General features: G+C 40.9%; 1 protein-coding gene and 1 long non-coding RNA gene across 2 annotated transcripts; both read left to right on the forward strand.

The window, feature by feature from the left end:
* WDR43 (WD repeat domain 43) lies at nt 1-25,971 on the forward strand. The gene is made up of 18 exons (XM_083732378.1): nt 1-445; nt 5,327-5,461; nt 7,545-7,663; nt 9,170-9,290; nt 10,928-11,067; nt 11,334-11,436; nt 11,839-11,903; nt 13,722-13,893; nt 14,272-14,358; nt 16,092-16,226; nt 17,134-17,274; nt 18,314-18,400; nt 19,584-19,615; nt 20,417-20,480; nt 22,735-22,848; nt 23,603-23,672; nt 24,650-24,702; nt 24,802-25,971. Exons 1-18 carry the CDS (start codon nt 146-148, stop codon nt 24,949-24,951), a joined length of 2,088 nt encoding a protein of 695 aa, XP_083588504.1. The 5' UTR covers nt 1-145; the 3' UTR covers nt 24,952-25,971.
* On the forward strand, nt 19,622-20,192 carry LOC310841664. Its single transcript, XR_014562668.1, has 2 exons — nt 19,622-19,905; nt 19,936-20,192. It is a non-coding gene; the product is annotated as an uncharacterized lncRNA (long non-coding RNA).
* Nucleotides 25,972-27,320: the final 1,349 nt, after the last annotated feature.

A 27,320-nucleotide genomic window follows, 5' to 3' on the forward strand; every position in this document is an offset into this window, starting at 1 on the left:
GAGCCGCGCGAGGCGGGTCGAGGCTAGCGCGCCTGCGCGGGGAGGAAGGGGGGGGGTTCCGGACCACGTGGCTGCCGCGGGGCCGCCCGGTTGCCTGCTGGGAGCAGAGAGGGCCGGGCCTCGAGTGAGGGAGCGAGCGAGCGCCATGGCGTCGGCGTCAGCGGCAGGAGCATGCTCGAGAGAAGAGGCCTCGGCCGTGGCGGCGGCGGCGGCTCCCACCGGCGCGCTGCCGGTTTTCGCGGCGGCGGCCCCGTGCGCCTTCTCCCCCGGCGGGCGGCGCTTGGTGGCTCTGTCGGGGCCCGACGGGCGGCTCCGCGTGTGGGAGACGGGCAGCAGCCGCCTGCACCACGAGTACGTGCCCTCTGCCCACCTCAGCGCCGCCTGCACCTGCCTGGCCTGGGCGCCGCCGGGAGCAGGAGGAGGAGGCCGCCCGTCGCCCAGCAAGGTATCCCCGTCCCCCCGGGGCTGAAGGGGGTCGGAGCGGGACGGGAAGGGAAGGCTGGGCCTCCTTCGCCTCCCCCGACGGGAGGGAGCCTGTCAGTCCTCGCGGGGAGGGAACGAGCGGGAAGGCAGGAAAGGAGAGGCCTCCCCCACCCCCTAGAAAAAAACAGAAGCAGCAGCGAGCCTTGCTTCTTCCTCACGTGCGACTGGGCCTCGGGGGCCCAGGAGGAAAAAGCAGCGCTTTTTGGCCTGGCCTCGTAGGGGGTGTAGTGGTTTTGCAATAGTGGGTGAGTGGGGGGTTTTCCTCCTCTTTCCCCGATTCTTTTTTTTTGGGGGGGGGGTTGAGGATTTCTGCTGTAGCGGGCCCCGTCCACCTCCACCACCACCAGGGCTCCCTTGGGCCGCAGCTACAGCACATGTGTTCCGCTGTGGCTCCGCCCCGAGGCCGTCGCATGGTGGCTGGCAGAGAGGAGTTTGCGCCCCGTGCGAGTGGAATCTGCGCCACCAGGGCGAAACCGCATCCTGGCCTTGACTAGGTAGCCTAGCCTCGGTCTGTAAAGAAGCTCTGGGTGGTCGTCCCCCCCCAAAAAAAAGCTCTAAACAAGATCTCAAGTTAGGAACTCAGGGAGCTACTTTATTCCATTTAAAAAAAGCAAAAAACTACCACCTGCACTCTCTGGGAGTATAGTAGCGTTTCACGCAGGAGGGCTGAGTTTGGGGTGGTTTGCATAAAAAGCAAGCAGTGGTACTACTGAGATATGCCCCCCTCCCCTTTTCCTAATCCAATCCCTGAGTCCAGAGATGATGCTGAGGACTCAGCCTTGGGTGGTGTGTGTAAATCTCTCCCTCTCTGTGTATAGGAAGCCAGTCTCCATAATGCTATTCCACTCCAGTGATACTAAGAAATAAATCCCCACCCCCCAGATCAAGTTAGGAGTGGGCTGCATCCTTGATAGCTTGGTAACAGAGGATGTGGGGTAGCCCCCCACCTTGGTTATGTTCTTCAGTGCACCCCTTTACTTCATCCTGTGCAAATGAATTCACTCCAGTGAAGGGGTGTCAAAACTAGTTCCTGTACATCTCAATTTCTTTAGTGAGAGTAAGGATAAATGGCAAGGGAGCCGTGTAAGAGATATAGAAGCTAATTGCCAAATGGCACCTTAAACCTAGGTTACGGTCGCCACAACAGAATGTCTAGGCACCTTTTTTTGGCAATGTGATTTCTTATTGTTAATATTTTCATTCCTATACTGCTTTATGTTTTAAAGGAAAAAAGTCTCAAATCTCAAAACAATCCAGAATAAGACAAATTCATGCTTCAAGGAAAATATTTCAGATCCTTCTCTGACATTCTGCTTTCCCCATATTTATTTATTTATTTATGTATTTATTTATTTATTTATTTACCTACCTACCTACCTAATTTATATAGCTGCCCCATAGCAGAAGTACTCAATGAAGCCAATGTGGTGTAGTAGTTAAAATGTCAGATTAGGACTTAGGAGATCAGGGTTCAAATCCCCATTCAGTCATGAAGCTCACGGGGGGACGTTATAAGGATTGCTTCAAAGTTTGCTTTTGAAGGCTGTAGCCTTGTGCTGCAACAGTTGTCCTCATTTGGCACATGGATGTTCTTCAGCAAAATCCCATCCCTGTTTATTCAAATGCAAGTCCTATTAAATGTGTATAGAATGTAGCCTTGGTGTCCTAATTTACTATTTTATTTATAACCTGCTTTTCTGTTAGTTCAGATATTTTCTGCACAGTCCATCAGTTGCTCAGTATTGATCCCAATGGAACAGTGGCCTTGTGAGCTTTTTCTACTAAATCTGATATGTGAACAAATAAATAGGGGCAGCCTTCTCTATATCACCACATCATTCACAAACTTAGAAGAGTTTCCTTTTTATCTTGGTTTTCCAAGGAACGCGGCAAAGTTACTGCTAGTCTTGTAGCAAGTGGGAGTGCGATTTTGAAAGAATAAATTTAGTGCACATTTTTTCCTATGGTCACATATAAGTCAGTGTAAAGTACAGGCATAAACTTTGTTTCCATAGGCACATTTGTTAGCCAATTCTGTTCAAAATGTTGCAGAACTAAAACACCCTTGCTTGAACCATTCATGTTGCTCATGTCATTTAATAATAATAAAAAATCATTACAGTTGTACCTTGGATCCCGAACGCCTTGGTACTTGGACGTTTTGGCTCCCAAACACTGCAAACCTGGAAGTGAGTGTTCCTGTTTGCGTATGTACTTTGGAACCCAAATATCCGACGGGGCATTCTGCAGCCAATCAGAAGCTGCACTTTGGTTTCCGAACGTTTTGGAAGTCGAATGCGTTTCCAGAACAGATTCCGTTCAACTTCCAGCGTAGGGCTGTATTCTTGATCAGAAGAATTCATGTGCTAAAATACCTCTAGTCACATGAAGCTTATCTATATATTGTAACATCATGCATTCCTCAACACCTTTTAACGTATTAAAAAGGGCTACACATTTTTGAGAGGGAAGGCTTGCTACCAAGACTAAGAATGTCCTGGAGATGAGTATAAAACAGAAAGCAGATTTCCTGGCAGCATTCAACTCAACCTGGGCAGTCTGTATTTCAGGGTACTTTCTTCTGTCCATGCCCAGTTTGATCAGGAGTAAGTTGTCCCCGCCCCAAAGATCTTAATACTGTATTGCTTCTTTGTGCTGAATTTTGAGACCTGTAAAAAAAAAAACAGCCAGTGGTCTGCAGAGAGAAAGAAATGTAACTGTTTAGATAACATGGATTCCAAAAAGCCTCAACATCTCTAAAACTGACAGTGTTGGCTTTTGAAATCAGTACTTCATTCAATATGATTTACTTGTAACCTTAAAATTAAGAACCCAAATGCTTACTAAATTTGTTGACAAATCTTCTAGTATGGAGAAATCTGAATTTATGCATAGAAAGGTATAATCATTTAGTGGAGAGCTGCTTTGTGTGTAGTTGGGTTTTTTTGTATTAAATGAAATTACTGTAGCAATTGGTACAATTGTTAAAGCTACACACATACTCAGACCACACACTCTGATTCCTTTCCTCACATCCTGATTCAGACATACTGTGATTCACTGCAGTGTCTGAAACAGGCAAAAATGGTTTGTATGAATTGTAGTAAGATTCTAAAACATAATCAGAAGCTGAGCTGTAAATGTTTCTAATTCTGATTTGGAAGCAAACGACCATTTATGTCACAGATGTCAACCTAGACCCTCCAGATGTTGTTGGATTACTCAGCCCCAACTAGGATGGACGGTGGTCAGGGATCATGGGACTTGTAGTCCAACAAGCTTAGCGTGGTTGTAGATGTTAATTTATAAGTAAGATTTTAAATGGTGTGTGTGTGTGTGTGTGTATATATATATATATATATAGACACACACACACACGTACAGACATATAAGTGATTATGTTTTTGGTTTTCCTTTCTACTTTAGGTGCCAGAAACTAAAGTTTGTTCTTATGGCTTGTGCAGAGCTTAATTCAAAACAGTACAAACCTAAAATAAGTTTAAGAAAGTAGACTTCAGGTTTTCATGCTAGCAGTTCAGAGAGAATTAGCTTAGTGAGTTTATAGGTGAGAAATCAAATATGCTCTTTGTGTGGTGGTCTAGTTCACAGTATTGTCCAGACTGACACCTGCCATTCATGCTGTGTGTCTTCCCTATGCCTGAGACTCCTTCACTGGTGTCACTTGTGGGAAGGGTGAAAATCTTGGGTAACATTACTGCCAAACCTGGAAGGCAGATGTTGGTCTGGGGGCAGGGGAGCTGGCCTGCAGAGAAACAGCAAAATAGAAACTGAAAGCAGAGAGGAGGGAATTGCGATTTATGTGAAACAAAACGGGAAAAAATGGTTTAATTTTATAAACAAATAGGGCATCAGAAGCCTTTGGGCAGGGAAATAGAAAAGAGAGGGGGTAATGGAGGGTGGGGCTCACATCCATGGTGGCAAGGAGTGAAACCCAGTTTGCAAGTAACACTAAACCAAATCTTGACTTACTGTGTGAGCATGTGGATTCCCAGTGAGGACACCACAGCCGCTGCACTCATGCCCTTGTCCTGCTGCTGTGCTGCCCAGAGCTATGCCATGGTTTGGCTTAGTATGTTGTCGAAACTCACATTTGTGGTTTGTCTCATTCCAGGCAAATTGCAAGCTGTTTTTTTTTTTTAAAGGGGGAAAATACCTTGGTTATTGGTTACAAGCTTGTGGTTTGGATGATGAACTAAGTCAAACCATTGCTTTACCCTGGGTAGCATGGTGGCAGCAGAATTGGGAGAGGAATGCAGCAGTGACACTTTCCTCTCTGGGAACACCACACTAAGCCATGGTTTGGCTTAGTGTTATGAGCGAACTGAAGCAGAGAGGGAAGACTACATGCATACTACAAAGAGGATGGCGAGAGTAGAGCACACTGGGGGAGAGGATTAATAAAGAGATTCAGAGAAACAAGTTAAAAAAGAGAGGAGGGGTTCCTACAGGCTGCTGGAAGAAAAAGGAAGATAGAAAATCAGTTAAAATAATGAAACTATAGCAAAAATGGTTGTCCATTATTTACGTAGTGAGACAATCCTCCTGAGTTAATAGAAGCATAACTGTATCGGAATGATTTGAGTTGTGGCCCAATATTTTTTAAAGGTGTTTTGTTTTGCCCAAGGATAGCAAACATGGAGCCCTCCAGGTGTTGAACTGCAACTCCCATTAGCCCAACCCAGTATGATCAGGAAAGATGCAAATTGGACTACAGCTTCACCTGGAGGGCACAATATTGGTTATCCCTGACCTTGCCTGTAAAACTGTAATTTAATATAGCCAACCAGACTATTTCTTCTATCTTCATTTGATCGCTTTACAGGAAGGCCCTCAGAGAAAGAAGAGGAAATCTGAAGCTGCAGAAGCAGGTGAACAGTTAGATCTTTTGGCTATTGGTACTGCAGTTGGCAGCATTTTGTTATACAGCACAATAAGAGGAGAATTACAGAGTAAACTAGTAAGTATTACTTGCAACAACATTCAATGTTTTTCTACGACTAAAATAAATTGCATTTTTCTTAACATAGGTTTTATTAGACTAGCTTAATCATAGCTCGCATACAATGGTTCAAGCGTTGATGCAGTTAGAAATGGAATTTGTAAAACCTGCAAGGTGTCATGGGAACTTGAAATGCCTGTGTTTTTGGTGAAATACATGACAAGATAAGAGAACAAATTACCCAAATTTCATGCAGCTGCCTATATAAATTTTACAGTGTGCTGCTTATACAGTGTGCTGACAGTGTGCTGCTTATATGAATTTTACTTGAAATTAACAAAGTCCTTCATAAGTAACTTATTTAGGTTTTGTAAAAGAATGTACTTCCCTGTCTGTGACTGAGCAGATGGGAAGTTAATATTTGAGTAAATTACAATGTATCTCTCTTGGTGGACCTGTGGTTTTTTAACATATATATTAGTGTCCGGGTAAGTGGACTTAAAGGAATAGCAAGATGTATAAAGAATTCAAGGGGGATAATTCAAGTTAAGCCAGAAGCCGGCTGAAATGCCAGAAGGGTCTCATGATGCAGATGGACAAATTTTGCTTCCTTGATATTCTGGAAGTATTCCCTGATATTTGGGTAGTAAGTCAGTGTCCTGCTTCATGCATTTCCGCTCGGCTGCAGTTACCAAAAAGGTAAACAATTTCGGAGGGTGATTAGAAATGTTATACAAATGCATAAAATATTAATACCTCCTCAACATGTCAGTAATAAGCAAGTTCAGGTACCCATAATGAGGAACCTTTGGCCTGCCGGGCTGTTTCTAGCCATCTTTGCCTGCATGCCAAGGATGTGATGTAATTTGATGTTACCTGTTAGTCATTTTAATCTGCCCCACCACTTTTCACAGTTTTCCTAGGGTTACATTGAAGTCACAGTTTGTAGTTCTTTGCTGTGGTTTTTATTGTACAATTTTTAAAGACACATTTGAAAATGGTACATTTTCTGCATCTTCTGTCCAGTTGCTAGAGGAGTTTCTGCAGATCCTCATATCATCTATGGTAATGCTGAGGAGCCCCCTTCTTAAAATGATTCATTCAGGGAGAACTTGAAAAGTAGAAGAGCATGATAGAGTGGACACATCTCTTGTATGACTAGATGTAGTGATTATGGGACAGCTCAGGAAAGAGGTACTCAAAAAAAAAGAAAAAAGGATATAATCATGTTGGTCCATAAGAGAGAGAAAAAACCCTCCAACGCCCACTCTTAGATAGCACCTTTATTAGTACCAACCCAAAAAGTCAGAAGAATGTGGCAAGCTGTTGGGCTCTTCAGGATTTTTCATTGGACATGGTGCTACCTGGGATGGAGACAGTAGTTGGATGAGGAAAATTACCATATTTTTTGCTCTATAAGACTCACCTTTTCTCTCCTAAAAAGTAAGGGGGAATGTGTGTGTGTCTTATGGAGTGAATGCAGGCTGCGCAGCTATCCCAGAAGCCAGAACAGCAAGAGGGATTGCTGCTTTCACTGCGCAGAGATCCCTCTTGCTGTTCTGGCTTCTGAGATTCAGAATATATTTTTTTCTTGTTTTCCTCCTCCAAAAACTAGGTGCGCCTTGTGGTCTGGTGCGTCTTATAGAGCGAAAAATACAGTAACTGCTTCTCAATCTAACCTACCTCACAGGGTTATTGTGGGGATTAAATTAGGAATGGGAGAACCATGTTTGTCATCTTGAGCTTGGAGAAAAAGGTGAGATATAAATGCAACAACAACAACAACAACAAATGACAGCGATGATGCTACTACTAATAATAACAATCCATCTGTGTTCGAACATGGTCTGCCTGCTGCTGCTATGTCTAGTTCAACCCTGGCTAACAAAGTCATGTGTTTTCCACTACTTTGTCCTGAAGAAGTTTGTCCTAAGCATGAAGTTACTGGGTGTGAATGATAGAGCACAGAGTAATCCACAAGCGCCCCAGTGACAAATGTTTTTGCAAAAGTACTGAAGTGGCCACAGAAGGGTAGCAGAGATTGAACTAACCCCACTAGGGAAGTGATGTTACTTGCTAATAACCTTTTCTTTTCATCTAGAGTGGTCATGACCGTAAAATAAACTGTGTACGGTGGCACCAGGACAATGGCTGCTTATATAGCTGTTCAGATGACAAACACATTGTGGAATGGAACACACAGACGTGCAAAGTGAAATGGTGAGTCTGGTTTTAAAAACAACACAAAACAGCTACAGAGAATTTATTGCTGGAGTAGAAGCCATACATGGAGGTTTAAGACATTTGGGGCGGGGTGGTGGTGGCATATTTTCTGCAGCAAATTATTTCCTCTATATTATGATGTGTGTGCAGTAAGAATTCTCATTCAAGTTGGGGAGCTTAAGGCCTTTACTTTATGTAGCAATTAAATTGGTGGCTGCTGTGTGGACGATAGGTTGTTTTGCTGCTAAAAGGATTTATTTGCGAGTTATTTTAGTTGCAATCAGGGAGCACATTCAGTGTAGAGAACATGAGATAAAAATCATAGGTATATGAGAGATGAGATGTTGCAGGTGCCTGGAGGTGTTTATAGCTGTACAGGGATAATATCACCACTGATGTTATTACAGGAATGAATCTGATTTATTTCAGATAGCTGCATTTAAACTCTGTCTTTGGGAGTATTTCCTGGATTCAGAAGAAGCTCAGCATTTTAAAGTTTCTTAAAGGGGGGTGGGCAGGATAAAGCACAAGGTCTATTTATCTGTTTTGGTTATTAAAGCACATTTCCTGAAGATTAAAACATGCAAACTTAATAGAAGGCTTCCTGTGTTGATCAAGTTGTCCATTTGCAAAAAAGGGAATGTTTCTTCCTCACTTATTTTTTTCTGGCGTCTCTGAAGTTATTTACATGTTGCACTTGGCATACAGGCTACAACCAGTTGATGCATGTCCAATTGATGGAAGTGGCCATGCACCCACACATCATGGCAACTTGGAAGTGGCCAGAAAAGGGGGCGGGTCGGATTTATGCGCACTTCACCATCACACACGATTACCTGGGATACAACCCACATGCAAATCAGAGGTTGCCTGTATATGTTAGCATACAAATGCCCAGACTACTGTTGTGTAGGTCTCTTAAGCTGTTACAAATGAGGCCAGTATTTGAGTGGGCTGAGCTGGCACAGTTCCGATGAGCCCTGAAAAGCTATATGCACATTTATATATTTAAGATATATATACAATTGGCAAATAAAACCCATAACAGCTTGGGACCAGTTTACTTCCAGGATTACCATACCAATTCGACTGCTTTGATCTGTGGACCTGGTTCTGTTACAGGTGCCACGTAATACTCATTCTACAGTTGTAAGATACTGTGGCAGCACCTGCACTTTGGAACTCCCTGCCTGTTGATACCAGGCAGGTTCCTTCACTGTATTCTTTTTGGTGCCTGCTTAAAATATTTTTGTTTACGCAAGCCTGTCCAGATATATAGTGTTTTGATCTTTTAAATGTTTTAATTACTTGCTTTTAACTTTATTGGTAATTTTAATACTTCTTGTAAATCGCTTCCCATGGCACATTTAACACTCTTGAAACAAATGTTTTGAGGCTACAGAATTCTATTATTTTAAATGCCCCTCCCTTTATTTTTGCCATGGTACGTACTCTTGCCAAAGCTGTGCTCACTGTTCTTCCCATTCTTCTCAAACTTTCTAGCAAATGGAAAGGAGATAACAGCAGTGTGAGCTCACTATGTATCAGTCCTGATGGAAAGATGCTTCTGTCAGCTGGTCGATCTATCAAATTGTGGGACCTGGAGACCAAGGAAGTCTACAGAGTAAGTATTCACGGGGTAAATAAGAACATAGGGAAGATTGCTAACTTCTTATGGTGAACTGAGTTGCTTCACTTCATCCGGTTTAAGTAATATAATTTAAGATAGAGGTTTGCTGGAAGGTTTGCTGTGATGATACTGTCAATGTGGTTTCTACTGGCTGACAGTTGAATGAGGACATGAGATTCCTTGGCTGTGTCTGAGCACTGCCAGCAGCCTGTTCACCAAATTACATCTGCATTATGCAAAAGCATAGAGTTGTGTCCAGGGGTTTCCCTAAGCAGACAAAAGGCTCTTTGATCCAGAAGAAGACTCTTGTCTACTCTCAATCTCAGCTCTTACGTTTGCTTGATTATGTGGGGTCTCCCAACCTTTGGAAGAGTCTTTTTGGTGTGTTGCCATGGGAAAGAGTGTGCAGGGAAGTCTCCTTCCATCAGCCTCATCACACACACACTTTTCTAGATTTTTAGTTAAACATAACATAAGTGTAATGCTAGAGTAGACCAAAATCCTGTCTTGTCCAGGGTTCTGTTTCCCATAGAGACCAACCAGGTACCTATGGGAAGTTTATAAGCAGGAGATTCCAAACTACAAGAAAGAAGATTCCACCTAAACATTAGGAAGAACTTCCTGACAGTAAGAGCTGTTTGACAGTGGAATTTGCTGCCAAGGAGTGTGGTGGAGTCTCCTTCTTTGGAGGTCTTTAAGCAGAGGCTTGACAACCATATGTCAGGAGTGCTCTGATGGTGTTTCCTGCTTGGCAGGGGGTTGGACTCGATGGCCCTTGTGGTCTCTTCCAACTCTATGATTCTATGAGATGAGAAAAATAGCTGTTGATTGCCTTATACAACAGTAGTTTGTCTAAAGCTTTCTAAGGTGGTTCCCAGTCTAACACAACAATTTATGTTGTTGAGCTGATGAGCTCGAAGCCTTTTTCCCCTCTTAGCTATGTCTTAGTTCCTAAAGTAGATTTGGATATATCAAATGACGGATATACCCAGACCTAGAAGTTTGTTTCTTTTGAAGCACACTGACCAATGCTTACCCTGTGCTTATTTTTCCACTAACTCTGGAAAAATGATTCCGTTACATGCAGAAATACAGTACCTTTGAGCACATGAGGATGACAAGCTGCCTGTCCCTTCCACCCCAAGACACTGTAATGCATTATTATGCAAAACTAATTTGTAATAGGTTTCCTGCTATTCTAAGGACCCATCTATGATTGTTGAACCTGACATTTTTTATATTACCTTTCTGGGAAGCTCTACAGAATAATGATTGGAGAAATAGAAAGCAATAACATCATGAGATAATGATCTAATGTACTGAAATGCATTCTTAAAATGACTTGCTCAAGCTCACAAAAGAACATCATTTCTTTTTTGGATAAAGAACATCATTACCAGTTTACCTCTTCATTTATCCCAAACACAAGACTTACAACTTCTGCTGCAATACATATAAGCTCATTGTTATTGGATTTAAAAGTGGTTTTCTTTAATACTTGCCTTTCACACTAATCCTAAATTCATTTTCTCGTAAGAAAATCCCATTGATTTTGGTAGAACTGGTGTGTAGAACAGATCTTTTATCTTACATTTTTTAATTGGGTTTCATTTCTAAAATTTCTTCTCTAGCATTTCACAGGACATGCTACAGCAGTTTCAACTCTTATGTTCGTCACAGTACGGCCTCCCAATGAAAATCAACCCTTCGATGGAATTACAGGGCTATATTTCTTATCTGGAGCAGTGCACGACCGGTTACTCAATGTTTGGTATGTAGCTTTCCCCCTAACAATCAGTGTTGTCAGTTTGTACCCCAAAATATGAAATGTACTAAGAAACACAAAAAGCTCCATGATCAGAAATGTGGATTTTGGATAGTTGCTGTGAACAGATGTAATGAAAAACGTGGCTTCTATTCCTTCACAGTTCAGTGCAGAAATGAATTTCCAGGGTTCTCTGAGCATGTGCTTACATTATACTATGCTGTCATTGTTTGGTTATTTTTGCCTCATTTTTGTCACTATTATATCTCAAGGCAGGTGAGATCAGACAGGAAAGAAAGGAATGCTGTGATGAGTTTCATGGCTACAGATGAGCCAATTCATATCGACCTGACAATGTCAGAAAGCAAAGAGGAGGTAAGGAAATGTAACTCACCTATTGATTTTCTGATGCCACTGTGTAGAAACTATTTTGGCTCAGTTCTGATCTATTTTGTATAACTGGAGAACTTAAAAAGCAGCCATTAAAAAGAAACTTTGTGATTTTAAATAATTAAGTTGTATTTATAGTAAATGTGTCTGATGAACATTTCATAGAATCATAGTTGGAAATGGACCCTGAGGATCATCTAGTCCAACCCCCTGCAATGCAGGAATATGCAGCTGTCCCATAGAGGGATCGACCTGCAACCTTAGCGTTATCAGCACTGTACTCTAACCAACTAATATATTTGACCACATTTATAGAAGTAGAGAAAATATCTGAATTATTGATATGGTAGTTGTTTTGTGATCTGATGATGTATTATTTCTTTTCAGCCAGTTAAATTAGCAGTTGTATGCAGAGATGGACAGTTGCACTTATTTGAACAAGTCTTGAATGGGTAAGTTGGTATTTAAACATACACACATCTCTATTTCAATATTGTGTTACCAAAGCATTGAAGAGAGTAGACAATTGGAAATTGCAGAGTTTGGAGAAAATGAAGGACAAAGTGCGAGACTGGTTACATTACGCTCAGATTAAAGAAGTTTTTAAAAATGACAAAAAGTTAGGGTTCCAGGTGGAGAAATCGAAATTGGAAACAGAACTGTTAGAACCTAAGACTAAGGTACTTTCAAGAATGTATAACTTGCTGTTAAAATGGAATACACAAGATGAAATGGTTAAATCGGCTATGATAAAGTGGGCACAGGACATTGGACATAATATTATGTTTGAGGACTGGGAAAGGTTGTGGACCAACGGGCTGAACTTCACTGCATGTAATGCTTTGAAGGAAAATGTGATGAAAATGATTTATAGATGGTACATGACCCCAGTTAAACTTGCTAAAATATACCATTTGTCTGATAACAAATGTTGGAAATGTAAAGAAAATGATGGAACATTCTTTCACCTCTGGTGGACCTGCCCTAGAGTGAAGGCCTTCTGGGAAATGATATATAATGAGCTGAAAAAGGTATTTAGGTATACCTTTACTAAGAAACCAGAGGCCTTCCTTTTGGGTATTGTCGGCCAGAAGGTGTTAAAGAAGGACCGAACATTTTTTATGTATGCAACAACGGCAGCAAGGATACTCATCGCTAAGCATTGGAAAACTCAAGATCTACCCACACTGGAAGAGTGGCAGATGCAACTCATAGACTGCATGGAATTAGCTGAGATGACCGGCAGAATCCGAGACCTGGGAGAAGAGAAGGTTGAAGAAGATTGGAAGAAATTTAAGATTTATTTTAAAAAGTATTGTAATTTGGTTGAATGTTAAGATGGAGGCTAGATCATAAATAATTGACCACCACTAAATTAGATGCACTAAATAGGATGCTAAGTGAGATTGAGGAAAAATCATAAACCTTTGGGAGAAATATTAGATTATTTTTTAAATGAATGGGACATAAGTATGTAAACAAGATGGTAAATTGCGGGCAAGAATTGACAATGATGCAAGTGGGAGCGGGAGACGTGAGGAAGTCAAAAGAAGTGAAGAAAATATGTTATGATATGTGTTATATTGTTCATTATATTTGCATTTATGTTTAAAAATCTTAATAAAAATATTTTTTAAAAAAAACCAAAGCATTGAAGAGAGTAGTGGGACAAATCTCTGTTGGCAGCTCTGTTGGATGTATTTGAAACACTGAATACTCTTTTTAATAGAGCCCAATATTTGTGTTTGTCTTATAATTTGATCTTTAATAGAAGTCCGTTCAGCTGTACTTTTTGAATTGTTTTTAATGACTGAAGCAGAGAACTGTGAAATTGAGGGGGGCAATACTCAGATTTGCCTCTGATTATCACTGTAGGCAAATATAACTTGCCTTTGTTAACCTGTCAGCAAAATGGCAAACTTGAGGCTTATTCTCCTTGCCATCTCAGCACATGGTAGCTGTAGTTCTCTACAGCATTCAAACTCTGAGGTAGTTGTGTTGATGGCATACTACAAAGAATTTGACTGGCTGCTTGATGGTCTTTGGTTAGTTCTGTCAAGGCAAACCAACCTGGGATATTTTTTTTTATGAAGGATTGTATACAGATTAGTGCCTAACTTCATTCATTATGGAGCTTGAGCTTTGATTGGCAGTAAAAAGTAGCTTTGGAAGGTTGTGAGGCTTGCTCCCATGTTTGACTGTGAAGAGATTTTAAAACTGCGGAGACAGGTGTGCAGAATATAATATTTAACGGACTTATTTCCTTGCAGCTCCTGCAAAAAACCATTGACATCAAAATGTACAATCCAGGTAGCAACATCTGGAGAGGGAAGTGATACCACGCCAAAGCCAATCCCTATTTTAGCAGCTGCATTTTGTTCCGATAAGGAATCATTGCTACTTATGTATGGAAACTCCTTACAGCCTGTCATTGAGAGAGTGGTATGTGATGTCTTTTTGAAACTCAAAAGTTGATGCCTTGATACAGAATCTGAATCTAAGTTGAGATTATTACTATTTCATGCTGAGTTTTATCTGATGCTCCTTGTAATATTTCAGGAAAGCTTTGATTTTGCTTCATAATTAAAAATTCCATTAATTAAAAGTTCATATAGCTTCTTGTTTTTGCAGTTCAGTTGCAATTAAAACTTTGTTAACTTAGTTTATACATAGGTTACACGATTGGGGGAAGTGGACAGCCTAAAAAGCTTTCATTCAAGAGTCTTCCCTGTTACTGAAACTACTTGGATACTGTGACTAAAAACTGTTACTGACCTGTGAAAGTATCAACATCTATTTTTTTGTCTCCCTCTGTTGTAGCCTGTGAATACTACAGAGTCACATATGTGCTTAGTAAGAGACATTCAGAAGACCTTGATGCTTAAAACAGAAATGGCTGTGACAAAGGTAAGATTGAAATCTGTTTTTAAGTAGTCCTTTTTATAATGAAGATGTTGGTTTCTTTGATATAATACACAGAGTAAAAAAATAAATGGCAAGTTCATGGTGGCATCCCAGAATGTATTTTTAAATACACTGGCGTTTTTGTCTATGAAGGTGATTTGAACCTAAGATACAGTTCTGCTATGGATATGTTTAAAATGATGGATTTGCGAGTATATTCATGATGATAAGTGTGTTGTCTTTAACAACACCTACAAAACTATTTCGTCTTCAGTTTCTTGATATTTTATCCACTTGCGTATTGGCATAGATGTAAGCTTTCTAACAGTGAACTTACAGGGCTTCTTCTGCTACGCTAGCCACAAAGGAAGGGAAAGTTTAAGGTCCCTCGAGTATGCTGTGATGACTTTGATCTTGGTTTCGCTTTTTGCTGAATTCCAATGATGACACATTTCTCTTGGCTGTCTGAGCATACCTAAAGGATGGAAAGCAATTTGTATATCTCACAGGGGCATGCCTCTCTGTTCTAGGAGCCCTTATAATTAGGATCCAAACAAAGCCCACCAAAATAGTAGACTCATTGTAAGCAGGATAGTTCCTTAATGAGCCAAATGAGTGTTGCTTAACGAGCCAAAATAATGCTGCAATCTAATCATCTTTGGGAATAAGCCCCAGGGAAATAAGTGTGGCTTACTTCTGAGTAGACATGCATAGAGCATTGTCCTGTAATTACTGAAAATATGTAAGTTCTGTTTTTGTCATGCATCTGGTGCTATTAGCTGTTGCTTATTTTGATATTTATCCGTGTACAAATTGAGCATGGATGGTTCCAGTGGTTTAGTTTATGGCGAAAACGCAGATTTCCAAAATGCAGACTTTTCTTGCAAACAAATTCATGTTAAAGTAACCATATCATTCAAAAGTTGTACCCCATTAAGTTCTACTCAAAGAAGGCCCACGGACCCACTATTGTGCATAAGGATTTTCATTGCATAAGTGGGGGGACAGACACTTCCACAGGTTTCAGTACAGGCAGAATAAAAGAAAATGTGGGAAGGCCATTTGAGCTTCTGCTACCTTGCTGTAAGAATGCAAACGGAAATCCCATGGGAAATTGCCATGCTTTTACTGGCCTTTGATACCCTCCACCCACATATATGACTTAAGGAGTGATCAGTCTACCTATCCTGTATCTCCTGTTAATATGCTTCCTGGAAGGAGGGACAGGAGAGCTTGTCTTTCCCTAGCAGCTGCCCTTTGAATCTTAGGATGGTCTAGTGTTCCAAGCAATCAGTATAGTTTAAGTCACTAATAAAGGTGTTTTGTTTTTTTAAAAAGTACTGAGGCAACTGAGAACTGGCATATGGCAGCATTAGCCGTTCTGCCATTCCAGCAATAATGGGTTTCAGTTCCTAAGGCACAAGAGATTTCAACAGGTTATTAGGATTTTTTTAAAAAGTGCATTTTAAAGATCATAAAATTTAAATTCTAGGTATTAACCCTGCAGTTCTGTTTGCTAAGTAAGTATCTTGTTTCTGTTATTTTTCTTACCGTTTAAATTGTTTAAATAATGAACTAGCTGCCAGGTATGTTTTCTCTTAAAAGAACAGTTTTGGTTTCAAGTGAAATATCTGTTGTGCAAATTAAATTGGAACAAGATCAAAATTATTGTGTAAAAAAGGGAGGCAGTTGTACTCGTACAAATGCAGATATCTTTTCTTCTTCTTTTTTAAAAGGTGAAAACTCCCATAATCAACTCAGAAGTCAAAACGCTAATGCCTGGACTTCCTGGCCATAGTGCAGCTATCAAACCTTCATTTCGTGGAGAGAAAATGGAGACCAAAAGAAAGTCTACTGCAGCTGGTAGAGAGGTGAATTGATGTTTGGCCTAGAATAAATGCACAGCACAATCATCCATGTACAGTACACACTGTGGAGGAGAATGCACTTTAGATATTTCTTCAGTACAGTAACTTTCACGTTGTGTTCTGGGATCCCTGTGGTTTCTCAACAAGAAGGCCAAATACAGTGGATAAGCTTCCTTGAAGTACAATTCTTTGCTTTCTCTTTTGCTTTTCTTTATAGTGTACATTTGTGGGGCAGTGTCGGGGCACATTCTCAGTTCACATGGGGCAGTGTTGAGGCACAGGGTGTCTGGCCAGTATGCCATATCAATGGCATATATACCTGTGAAGGTATTGCCACTTCGTGTGTATGTTTTGTGGGGGTGATGGGGAAATGATTGCTATTTGTTTTTAAGTGATTATTCTAACCAGACATTTCAGAGGTTCACAAGAAGTGGTCAAAAGTTCAACCCAGGGAATTGAAACTAAATCATTTTATTTGTATGCTGCCTTTCCAAGGACGGCTTAGAATATATATTTTTTTAAAAACATATGTAACTACAAACATAAAAAGTCATAAACAATAAGCAAACATCAAAAAGTACAAAAACAAATTGAACAGTTTCCACATAAATCATAAGATACAAGCTAAAGATACAAAGAATTAACATCCACCACAGTAACAACAGCCCCCCAAGCAAAAACTGCTAAAGAATACCCCACTTCCTGGTCATCCATTATCTCTTGATTGTGTTCTGTCCTTAAGCTTAATGAATGGCTGGTCTTTCAAGATGCAACTGTAGTGCTGTGAAGAGGGATTTGGCTTATTGGTGGGTGGCATAAAAAGCACCACAAAGCTTAATTATGGGGAAACTGTCCTGTATGTAGTGCCCCTTGCTGTGCAAATAAGAATGACTTTTTCCTTGCTGTATAGGAGAGCATTGAAGACCGCCTTGGTGCAATGGATATTGATGTGATGAAAATGAAACAGTCAACAGGAGGCCTTCCACAGACAGACAATTTTGCAGTGCTTTTAGTTCAGGGTTTGGAAAGCAGTGATCCTGAAATACTAAATGTAAGTGTAAAGAGCGTTGTGGATAGGGAAGACTCCCTCTTGTACCAAATAGCCATATTTAGTATTTTATTTATTAGGTTTTATGTATTGCTTATGTGTAAGTCAACCTGGAACCTTTATTGAATGGTAGCATAGAAATAATTAAATGAGGGGTTTGCTTTGGTTACTGCATGCCTGTTCATGCAGCAGGCTACCCACACTCCAGGGCTGCATGTTCCATGTGTTCCCTCTATTTTCAATATTGTGGCTGTGAGTTCTGTTGCTTAAATGATAGCACGTGTTTTCAAGGGGGGGAGATACTGTAAACTTGGGGAACCCCAACATTTGCAGAAGTACCAAAAGAAGTCTTCATGAGGACTAATTTTGCTCAATCACCACAGAATGCTGCCATAGCGTTTCATCCAGTACTGTATTGTGCACACGCAGAATGGAATTTCACTTGCACAAAGGGACCACCCTCCCTTGTGCACCCTCAAGATCCGCTCAGGAGAGTTGGGAGATACTTCGGAGCAGATTTGGGGTGTGCATGGGGGGAAGGTGAAGTCCTGTTGCGTGAGTGGAAGTGCAGTCATGCAGTAGCTGTTTGGAATGAACTAAAAACCTGGTGGGAGGGTGGCTGGAACTCAGGTGTTGTTGAGGAAAGCATGGCTGACAAGTTTAATAGTGAGCATGACAACTCCACGTTGAAACATTTTGTTGTAGGTCCCACTTGTTTTTGCATTATTTTCATAGAATTGTAGAGTTGGAAGGGACCACAAGGGTCATCTAGTCCAACCCCCTGCCCAGTATGGGGCTTGAATCCATGACCCTGAGATTTAAGTCTCATGCTCTACCAAATGAGCTGAGGGCTGTGTGTCTATGTCTGTCTGACTAGTCCAAGGCCATCTGATGAGTGGGACTTTGAACTTTGGCTTTACCAGTTGAATTACAGTGCACTACCCAATATGCCACACTGGCTACTGATACAGGGCATTTTTGGTGCCAAGCATAAGCTAGTAACATGGTTCTTTCACTGATTTGCTTTCCCCTCTTTTAACAGAAAGTGCTTCAAACCAAGAAGGAAGCAATAATAAAGAAAACAGTAGCTAGAATGCCTGTGTACTCTGTCATTCCTCTGCTGCACGAGGTAAGAAATATTATAAGTCACTACAATACCAACATTACACCAGAGTCTTAGTTTAAGCAAGGCAGACACAAGCTTTGTCATAAACTGGAATGGTATGTCTCTTTCATATGAAATGGGGTGGCCTTTACTTCTCAAGATTCTGTGCCTTGTCAAGCTGAAAGCCAGTTATGAAAACAAGGTTAGTTTCTTGTCACATAAAACCTGATGCAGCACCAGAAGTGAAAATAAATGGTTGTTCTGAAAAATGGAAACAGACAGCACTGTATCTTAGTAATATCTGCATAGAATGCATTTCACCGCAAGTGAACGTTGCATTATTCCAAGCGGAATGGCTGCCATGACATATTCAGAGGAGAATATTGCCGCTGTGCTACTTGACAGAAGTTAAGCTGTTCAGACTATCCAAATAATTTTTATTGGTTTTCATGTAAATACTAGAACTACACATAAAGAAAGAGACTTGGGGATCATAATTGCAGATAATAAATGACAATCAGTTTGGCACAACCCATCCCTATGAACCATCTCTGCTCGTTTGCAGGGGGCTTCTCTTTAAATTATATTTTGCTGTTTAGACTAGTAAACAGCTGTGTGTAGAAACCAAGCCGATTTGTACACAAACCACAGCATGTTGTCTTGAATTTGCCCATTGGCTTTTAATCTGATGGCAGCTGAACACTGAAACATCACATTATGTTGTAACTTGTGGTTAAAAATGAGTGCAGTGCATGATTTTGAATTTTATATCAAGTTCCATTCTGCTTTCTCAGTGTTCAACAGAGCTATCACACTATAATCAAACTTGCTGAATGATCCCTGGTTAAACCAAGGGCTCACTTTGTGCAGCCCTTTGTGTAAAAATAAAAAAACCAAGTCTGAAACCAGCACTTAACCAGTGGACCAATATTTTAATAAGCTGATGTTGATAGATAAGGTCTTGCAATCTGGTTTGCCATGTAGTACACTGTTTTCTTGGTTTTTTTGTGCTCCAGTAACAAAACTGTGCTATAAAAAATACTTTATGATGACGATGAATAAAATATCAAATGGAACAGAAAGCTGAGTTAGAAACCTATTTGGAAGCAAGGTTTTGAACACTTGAGAATTTATATTTGCCTTACTGAAGAAAACTGTTTATATCAGTCTTGTTATAGCTGTGCCTGCTTTCTCTATTCCATTTTAGCTCACAAAAAGGCTGCAAGGGCACCCATATAGGTAAGCAGAGATTACATATTTTTCTTCATTAAAATGTGGAAGCACAACTCAGGGCGGCGGTCAACATATATGACATAATTCTGTAAAAGAGTTACTATCAAAGGAGACATAACCAGCAGTTAAAGATCATAAAAACATCTGAAACTGTACTAATCAATATTTAAAAGGGAGGAAAGTTCCATATAACAGCTCTGATACATCCTTCTGTTAGACAGTGATAAATGATAGTCCCCCGATCCAGCAGTAGTGGTGCTTAAAAGAGCATTAATGTTCAGTTAGTAGCACCAGATGTGCATTTTGAGTGTGTATCCATTTTAAAGGAATGCAGCATGGCTGGGTGACATCCACAGACAGATGTGCATCTGATTTATTTATCTTTCAGGCAAACTGATAGTTATTGCTATTTCAAATTCATCAATTATTAAAGATGACGGAATGCCTAAATCTGTCATAATAACTTAGAGCTGTCCTGGTTGATCTTTGCCTCACACCCTGGGGAGCCAGGTGATTCTGGGTTAGATGGTCGTAATTCTGCATTGAGGTAGCTTTCTATGTGCACTCTCATCTGTTTTGGGGGGGGAAATGTGAGCGAGGCCGTGCTGCACTTTGGGCTGATGTAAATGCCACTGCTGTGAACCGTACTGCTTAGATGGTGCATTGTGCACATCATGATTTCTGACAGTTTCTTCATTTGTATCCCTTTGTGAAGTGGGCTGGGTTCTTCATCTTGAGATATGAAGCATGCTTTGTATTGTTTTTCTAACCCATGTCAGGTCACTCTCTTTACTCCTTGTTTTCCAGCGCCTCACAAATGGTTCGATGGCTAAAGGCCGTTTTAACTATACATGCATCTTACCTTTCAACAGTAAGTACTCTTAAACGCTCTCTATCCCAACTTTGTGCTTCAACGATCCCATTTGTGTGACCTGAATTCTTTGCCTGTCCCAAAGCTCACTGATTCTTAATGCTAAGCCCCATTGCATGCAAGCAGAAGCTCACATGCGCAACATTGCGTTCTGCCCATGGTTCTGAATTGTGCTGATATTGAGACTATGGGCAGATCCACACCTTCAAAAATTGAAACCCCACTGCAGCAGTCCAGTGACAAATAACAATAGTGTCTCTCATTGATTAACTTAGTGGTATTAATCCAACCTGTGTGCCTATTCGGGCCTCCCTGTTTGGTCCAAATATGCCCACCTGCCCATCATCTAACATCAGGTGGGGAGAAAGGAAGAATTGGACACTAATTCTTAGTACCTGTAATACTTTTGCTTCGTGGGAGAAAACCATTACTGATGCTGCTGGTCTCATGCCCATGGAATGGAATGGCGCTTGGGGGGGAATTGTCATCGCGCCACTCCTTGGTGTGTGGAGTACCTCAGGGTGCGATACTCTCCCCGATGCTTTTCAACATCTTTATGCGCCCCCTCGCCCAGCTTGTCCGGAGTTTTGGGCTGGGTTGCCATCAGTATGCTGATGACACCCAACTCTGTCTGTTGATGGATGGCCATCCTGACTCGGCCCCAGACACACTGACCAGATGTTTGGAAGCTGTGGCTGGATGGTTACGTGGGAGCCGGTTGAAGCTAAATCCTTCGAAGACAGAGGTCCTGTGGCTGGGGCGGGACGATATGGGATCGGGGGGGCAACTCCCATCTCTTGCGGGGGTGCAATTAGTGCCAGCACCATCCGTTAAGAGTTTGGGTGTAATCTTTGACACCTCCCTTTCCATGGAGGTGCAGATTGCAGCTATAACAAAGGCAGCATTTTTTCATCTCCGCCAAGCTAAGCAGTTGGCTCCTTACCTCTCTCGCCCTGACCTAGCCACTGTGATCCATGCGACGGTCACCTCCAGATTGGATTATTGTAACTCGCTCTACGTGGGGCTGCCCTTGAGACTGACCCAGAAACTCCAGCGGGTGCAGAATGCTGCAGCGAGACTCCTTACGGGGTCTTCGCTGCGAGACCACATTCACCCGGTGCTATACCAGCTGCACTGGCTCCCGGTGGAGTACAGGATCAGGTTTAAGGTGCTGGTTTTAACCTTTAAAGCCCTAACGGCCTAGGACCCTCGTACCTAAGGGACCGCCTCTCCTGGTATGCCCCACAGAGAAACTTACGGTCTTCAAATAAAAACATCTTGAAGGTCCCAGGCCACAGAGAAGTTAGGCTGGCCTCAACTAGAGCCAGGGCTTTTTCGGCTGTGGCTCCGATGTGGTGGAACGCTCTGTTACTAGAGACTAGGGCCCTGCGGGACTTGACATCTTTCCGCAGGGCCTGCAAGACAGAGCTGTTCCACCAGGCCTTTGGCCAGGGCACAGCCTGACTCCCTCCCTTGGCAATCTTCGTGGAGCTCTGGCACAATGGTGGCCAGTGGCTTGATTTGAATCAATTTTATAATGAATGATTTTAGAGTGTTGTTTGTGCTATACTTTTGTACTGTTTATTGTTGTTAGCCGCCCTGAGCCCGGCTTCGGCTGGGGAGGGCGGGATATAAATAAAATTTATTATTATTATTATTATTATTATTATTATTATTATTATTATTATTATAAAAACTGGGGAGTCACCACAGAGAAGGCCATATTCCAGAAGATGAGACCCAGTAATTGGTTGTCTCTTTGACATCTGATGGGAAGGTATTCCACAGGATGAGCGTCACTACCAAGAAAGCCCTCAGAGCTGGACCTCAGTGTCTGGGCTGAACAATGTGGGTGGAGACGCTCCTTCAGGTATACTGAGCATGAGGCTGTTTAGGGCTTTAAAAGTCAACACCGATACTTTGAATTGTGTTCGGAAACATACTGGGAGCCAATGTAGATATTTTAGGACAAGGAGTTACATGGTCCCAGCGGCTGCTCCCAGACACCAGTCTAGCTGCCGCATTCTGTATTAATTGTAGTTTCCAAGTCACCTTCAAAGGTAGCCCCGCATAGAGCATATTGCAGTAATCAAAGTGGGAGATAACCATGTACCACTCTTGTGTATATGTGTATATTTAATATTTATATTTAATATTTATAATATTGCAGCTGGCTTTGTGTTATAATAAAATGTTGACTATTCCCATGTATCTTGTTAAGAGACAAATGCTTTCTCCCTCTCCTTCTCCTCAGTTGCCAGATCTGGTCCCTCAGCTGGGAATGCTATATCAGTTAATGGAGAGCAGAGTGAAGACTTTGCAGAAGCTCTCTCGCTTACATGGGAAACTCTACCTTATTGTCACCCAGGTGAGTTGAAGTGGGTTGTAAGGCACAGGAAAACTATGAATGTAAGAATGGAGGGATGTTACATCTTACAAGAATCATGGCTTATACTCTCCTGGGTGTAATAATTGATTTTAATAGTACTGTACAGTATTTCTCACAGTCCTGTTGCTCCTTAAAAGCTAATAGTCGTGACATAAGCAGTTAAGAACTAAATCCCACATTGTCATCTTGATGACAATATATCCTGCAGTATATTGGTTCAGCCTACTGTGAAGAATACATCTGAGCAGCTAACAAAGTTCTAGCCCATGGACGTTTTTGCCACAATAACGTTTTGAGTCTTTCGGATGCTAGAAGGCTCCTCATGATCTATTGCAGAGAAACGAGGGTATTTCTTTGGAAATATTTTGAAAGACGTATATGTCTCTGTGTGATTATTTTTATATTACAATAACATACTATTCTGGATAACTTTCTGGCATTCATTAAGTCTTACAATTTTCAAGAAGTGTTTCTGAGCATATGAGTAGAATCAGGTGTTAGAGATGTAAATATTTAATGTAACCGTCTGAAACATCCACATGCTTTTAGTTGTATTGTAAACTTTTCTCATCCAACAGGAACACAACAAGCTCTCCGAGCAGCACTGCTTTTTAATTGCATGCAATTCATTTTACTTTCTATGAAGTAATGCAAGTTCTACACATGTGGTAGAATGGCATCGTTTTATAAAATATTGCTACAGCCCCTGTTAATACCATACATTTCTTTTCAGGTTGCTGCATTGGAACAGACTCAGGATGTGCCTGATGTCAACCAGACTGCAAAGCTGGTGTATGAAGAAGGTAAGGAAAGGGACTTAAGTGGAGGTGCCTTGGGAGCTATCAGGGAACAAGATGGGTTCTGTTAAGGCCATGGCCCCTTCGTTTCAGATTCAGATTTGTGCGTGTAGCATTTTGGTCTTATAGACTGCAATTGGTAAGGAAGAGAATGATTCCACATCGCTGAAATAAGCCTCAAATAGTTCAATCAGTTTTATTGCTGTTTTCATGTCAGGCTCTCAAAAGTTGCTTCCAATATTAGTCTCTGCATGGAAGGAAGAGTTGGACTGAGCCTGCTGCCCCATGTTCAGCATTGCATGTCCAGTCCCCTATACTCATGAGTTCAGCAAAACATCTGAAAAGGCCGTTTCCATCCAGGCATACAATTATAGCCATGTAGGGGCCCTTTTCAGGTGTCCCCTTGAACATGCAGATGTTTGGGCTAGTGGGGACAGGTGACATGGTATAGACTAAAAAGGGGGAGGAGATTTTATATAAATCCTTAAGACTGCATGCATTTAAGGCTTTATATAAAATCTATATAATATACCTATATATCCCATCAGAAATTGAAACGCTACTGCCGCAGTCCAGAGATCAAAAACAATGGTGTCATTGATTAACCCGATGGGGACTCAAGGTGGCTTGCAGATAATAAAGAAGCAGAATAATTCTAGAAGTTGGCTGGCTAGTTTACTGGTCCTGAGTGACTAGAGGATTTGGTGAGGGTTAGAACCAAATGAGAAGCATAAAGGGGTTTTTGCTTCCATGTTACAGGCTGAAACCAGCTTGTTAGTCTTCTTTAAGAGGGCTTGGTGACTACTGTTAAACTTTGAACCCTACTGAACCTGTTTTTTTCTGCCAGCAAAATTGCTTTGGATCTTCCGAACTAATATAACAATAGGTTAAATGAAAGAGTTTTTTAGCATATAGTAGTGCATGCTCTTGGTATCTATTTGAAGAAAGGTCTGTCTCAAACCTCGTGCATTCTGTCCTGACAGAATCATCAGAGGAAGGTTCGGATGATGAGATGGCTGGAGAAAATGATTCAGATGTAAGTAAAAGCTCCCAATTAGTTCCTTTCCCCACGTTTGGAGGTCAGGCTCTTAAAAGTGATCACAGTAGTCACGTGTCTTGTCACTTTCTCCTGCAGGAGAACTGGGATGAAGAGGATGAGAAAGAGGAAAGCGATGAGAATGATGAAAGAGATGAACTTTCAGGCGACGAACAAGAAATGGCTATAGAAAAAGAAATCAATGGGGAATCAGATTTGGATCCAGAAAATGAAAGTGAAGAAGAATAGCATATGCTTTAAAAGGGGGCGAAAACTCCTATTAACTGGCCTCCAAAACTTTCTGGACTGCCACGCTGAAAACCGCTTACAACACACAAGGGATACTTGGCCCCCACGGCTGTGATGGCATATTGGGACACTGTATTTCCAAGCCCAGAATGTGTAACAATGCCAGCCTTCTTATTCCTTTACCGCCTGTCCTATACTTCCTGGGATCACAGTGAAAGATTTTTCTTCTACATAGTAGGCAAAGATTACCCCCCATTTTCTGGACATTTCATTTTGCATCTTGAATGAAATAGTTTTACCAAGGCTCTTTGGATGATAAACTTGTTGCAGCTCAGTTTCAACAGTTCCAAATTCTGACGGAATGAAGACCACTTCTACCTTAGCCCTCTTTAGTTAAGTACTTTTCCAGTTGGCACCTTGCTGCATTTTTTGGAAGAGAATAAATATTTTTGTAAGACCTTAATGTTGATTGTTCTTCCTCTTCTCTCTCTCCGCCCATGTCCGTTCGCTCATAACCGAATTACTTAGGCCTTGGCAGTGGTACAATGCCAATCAGGCTGAGCAAAGTGTTTTCTTTTTGAAACCAAACTTTTTATATGTGTGTGTAAAATCAGTCACTTTTCTTGTACTTCAGAAAAACAAAAGAAAATTAGGTTCATTGGTGGTTCCTGACCTCTTAATTTTAATTGAGCTTGTATATAAGTTTAATGCTGACCCAGAGACAAGAGTCCATCTTTGGAAGGATACGGATAAAAAAAAAATGAAAAGAGGGGGCAGATGCTTGTGAATAATGTAACACAACGCGTATACATTTATTAGGAATTTTTAATCTTCGGGGCAGAACAGGGGTTGCCATTAGTTCAATTAAACTGAAGTGGTATGAACAATTTTTGAGAGCAAGGTTGGGTAAAGGTTTTGAGCCATTAACCAGTATAATGTACAGTTATTTGTCTATAATTGGAGCTGTTGCAACCAAATACTGCCCTCCTTTGTAAAGTGAATAAATATACATTGCCTTTATCATGTACTAGTCCTGTCATGTGTTGGGTTATAGTTGAGTGCTTGCAAGCTGAATTTTGTACTAATGATGATTTATCAATTCTGTAGATTTATCACATATTCTTCCACTAGTGTTCACTCTTAGGTTTGAAATTACTTTTACAGAGACCCCTTTTTATGGAGTTTCTTGCAGGGGTGGGAGGCTCAGTAAGTTCTGCAGCTAATTATTTATTATTTATTAAATTTGCATATTGCCTTTCGCAGATCTTAGGGCAGTTCACAACAATAATGTGAATTATTGGAAATCTCAAGTATATGGGTTGTATTAAAGGTTTTAGAGAGGCAGACATAGCTAAAACAAATACAGTCCCACAACAATTACTATATCCTGTATTTCAGTATCAAGAACTTAAACATTCTTATTACATTGTTTATTCTATAAATTTAAGCAACCCAGTCCAAGTATTTAGATGTAACTTGCTTTGTTACTTCAATTTTGGCGTGATGTTTTTGTTTGTTTGTTTGTTTGTTTGTTTTAAAATTCATTACTGCACACTCCTTTTCCCTCAAAATTAATTTAATATTATATGACAGAATTCTGACTCCACAAGAGTTTAGGAGAATAGGTGTCCGGCACTATATGTGTTCACTGTGTCAGTCTGAACTACCTGCCATTTTAAAAACTGCAGTGACAAGGCCACCTGTCAAAAATGAAAGAAAAAAGGTGGAAAATAGCAATTGTCGAAGCCACCACTACCACAGATAACAGTGCTTTCCACATAATGAAAGTATTACACAACCATTATGGATCTTTTGGCAAATGACACAACTTTGGCAACAGGCGAAAAAGTGGTTTGAGGACTGCAATATTCCAGGGTAGCTATAAAATGGTAATGTCATGTGGAAGTGTTCAGGGGGAAAAACAGAACAGGAACCTCCCTTGTTTCCGAGTCCAATACATCTGCTGGGCCCCATATCTGTATTTGAACAACCAAGTGATTGAGGAAATCATGGAAGCAGTTTCTGGTTGTTTTTTTTAATAGAATATTTATTAGGATTTTTTAAAGTATTACAATAAAAATGAAAAAAGAAAAAGAAAATAACAAAAATACAAAAATAAAAATACTTAAAAACACACATATTTTCCATTTACTACTTTTCCTTTAACTTATTTCCTGGACCTCCTCATACCTCCCTTTTTTGTATTCCACTTCAAATTGTTGGTTCAGCAAATCCTTACCCTTAGATTTTTACCTGTTTATAACCTTTTTTCCCATATTCTCTTAAAGCATTACAGCTGGAAACCACTTAATTTCTATCCAACATCATTCTAACATTCATTAATTTTACAATATTTCTGTAGGTAGTCT

This window comes from Podarcis gaigeae, assembly GCF_964106915.1.
Source record: "Podarcis gaigeae genome assembly, chromosome: 3".
NCBI lineage: Eukaryota > Metazoa > Chordata > Lepidosauria > Squamata > Lacertidae > Podarcis > Podarcis gaigeae.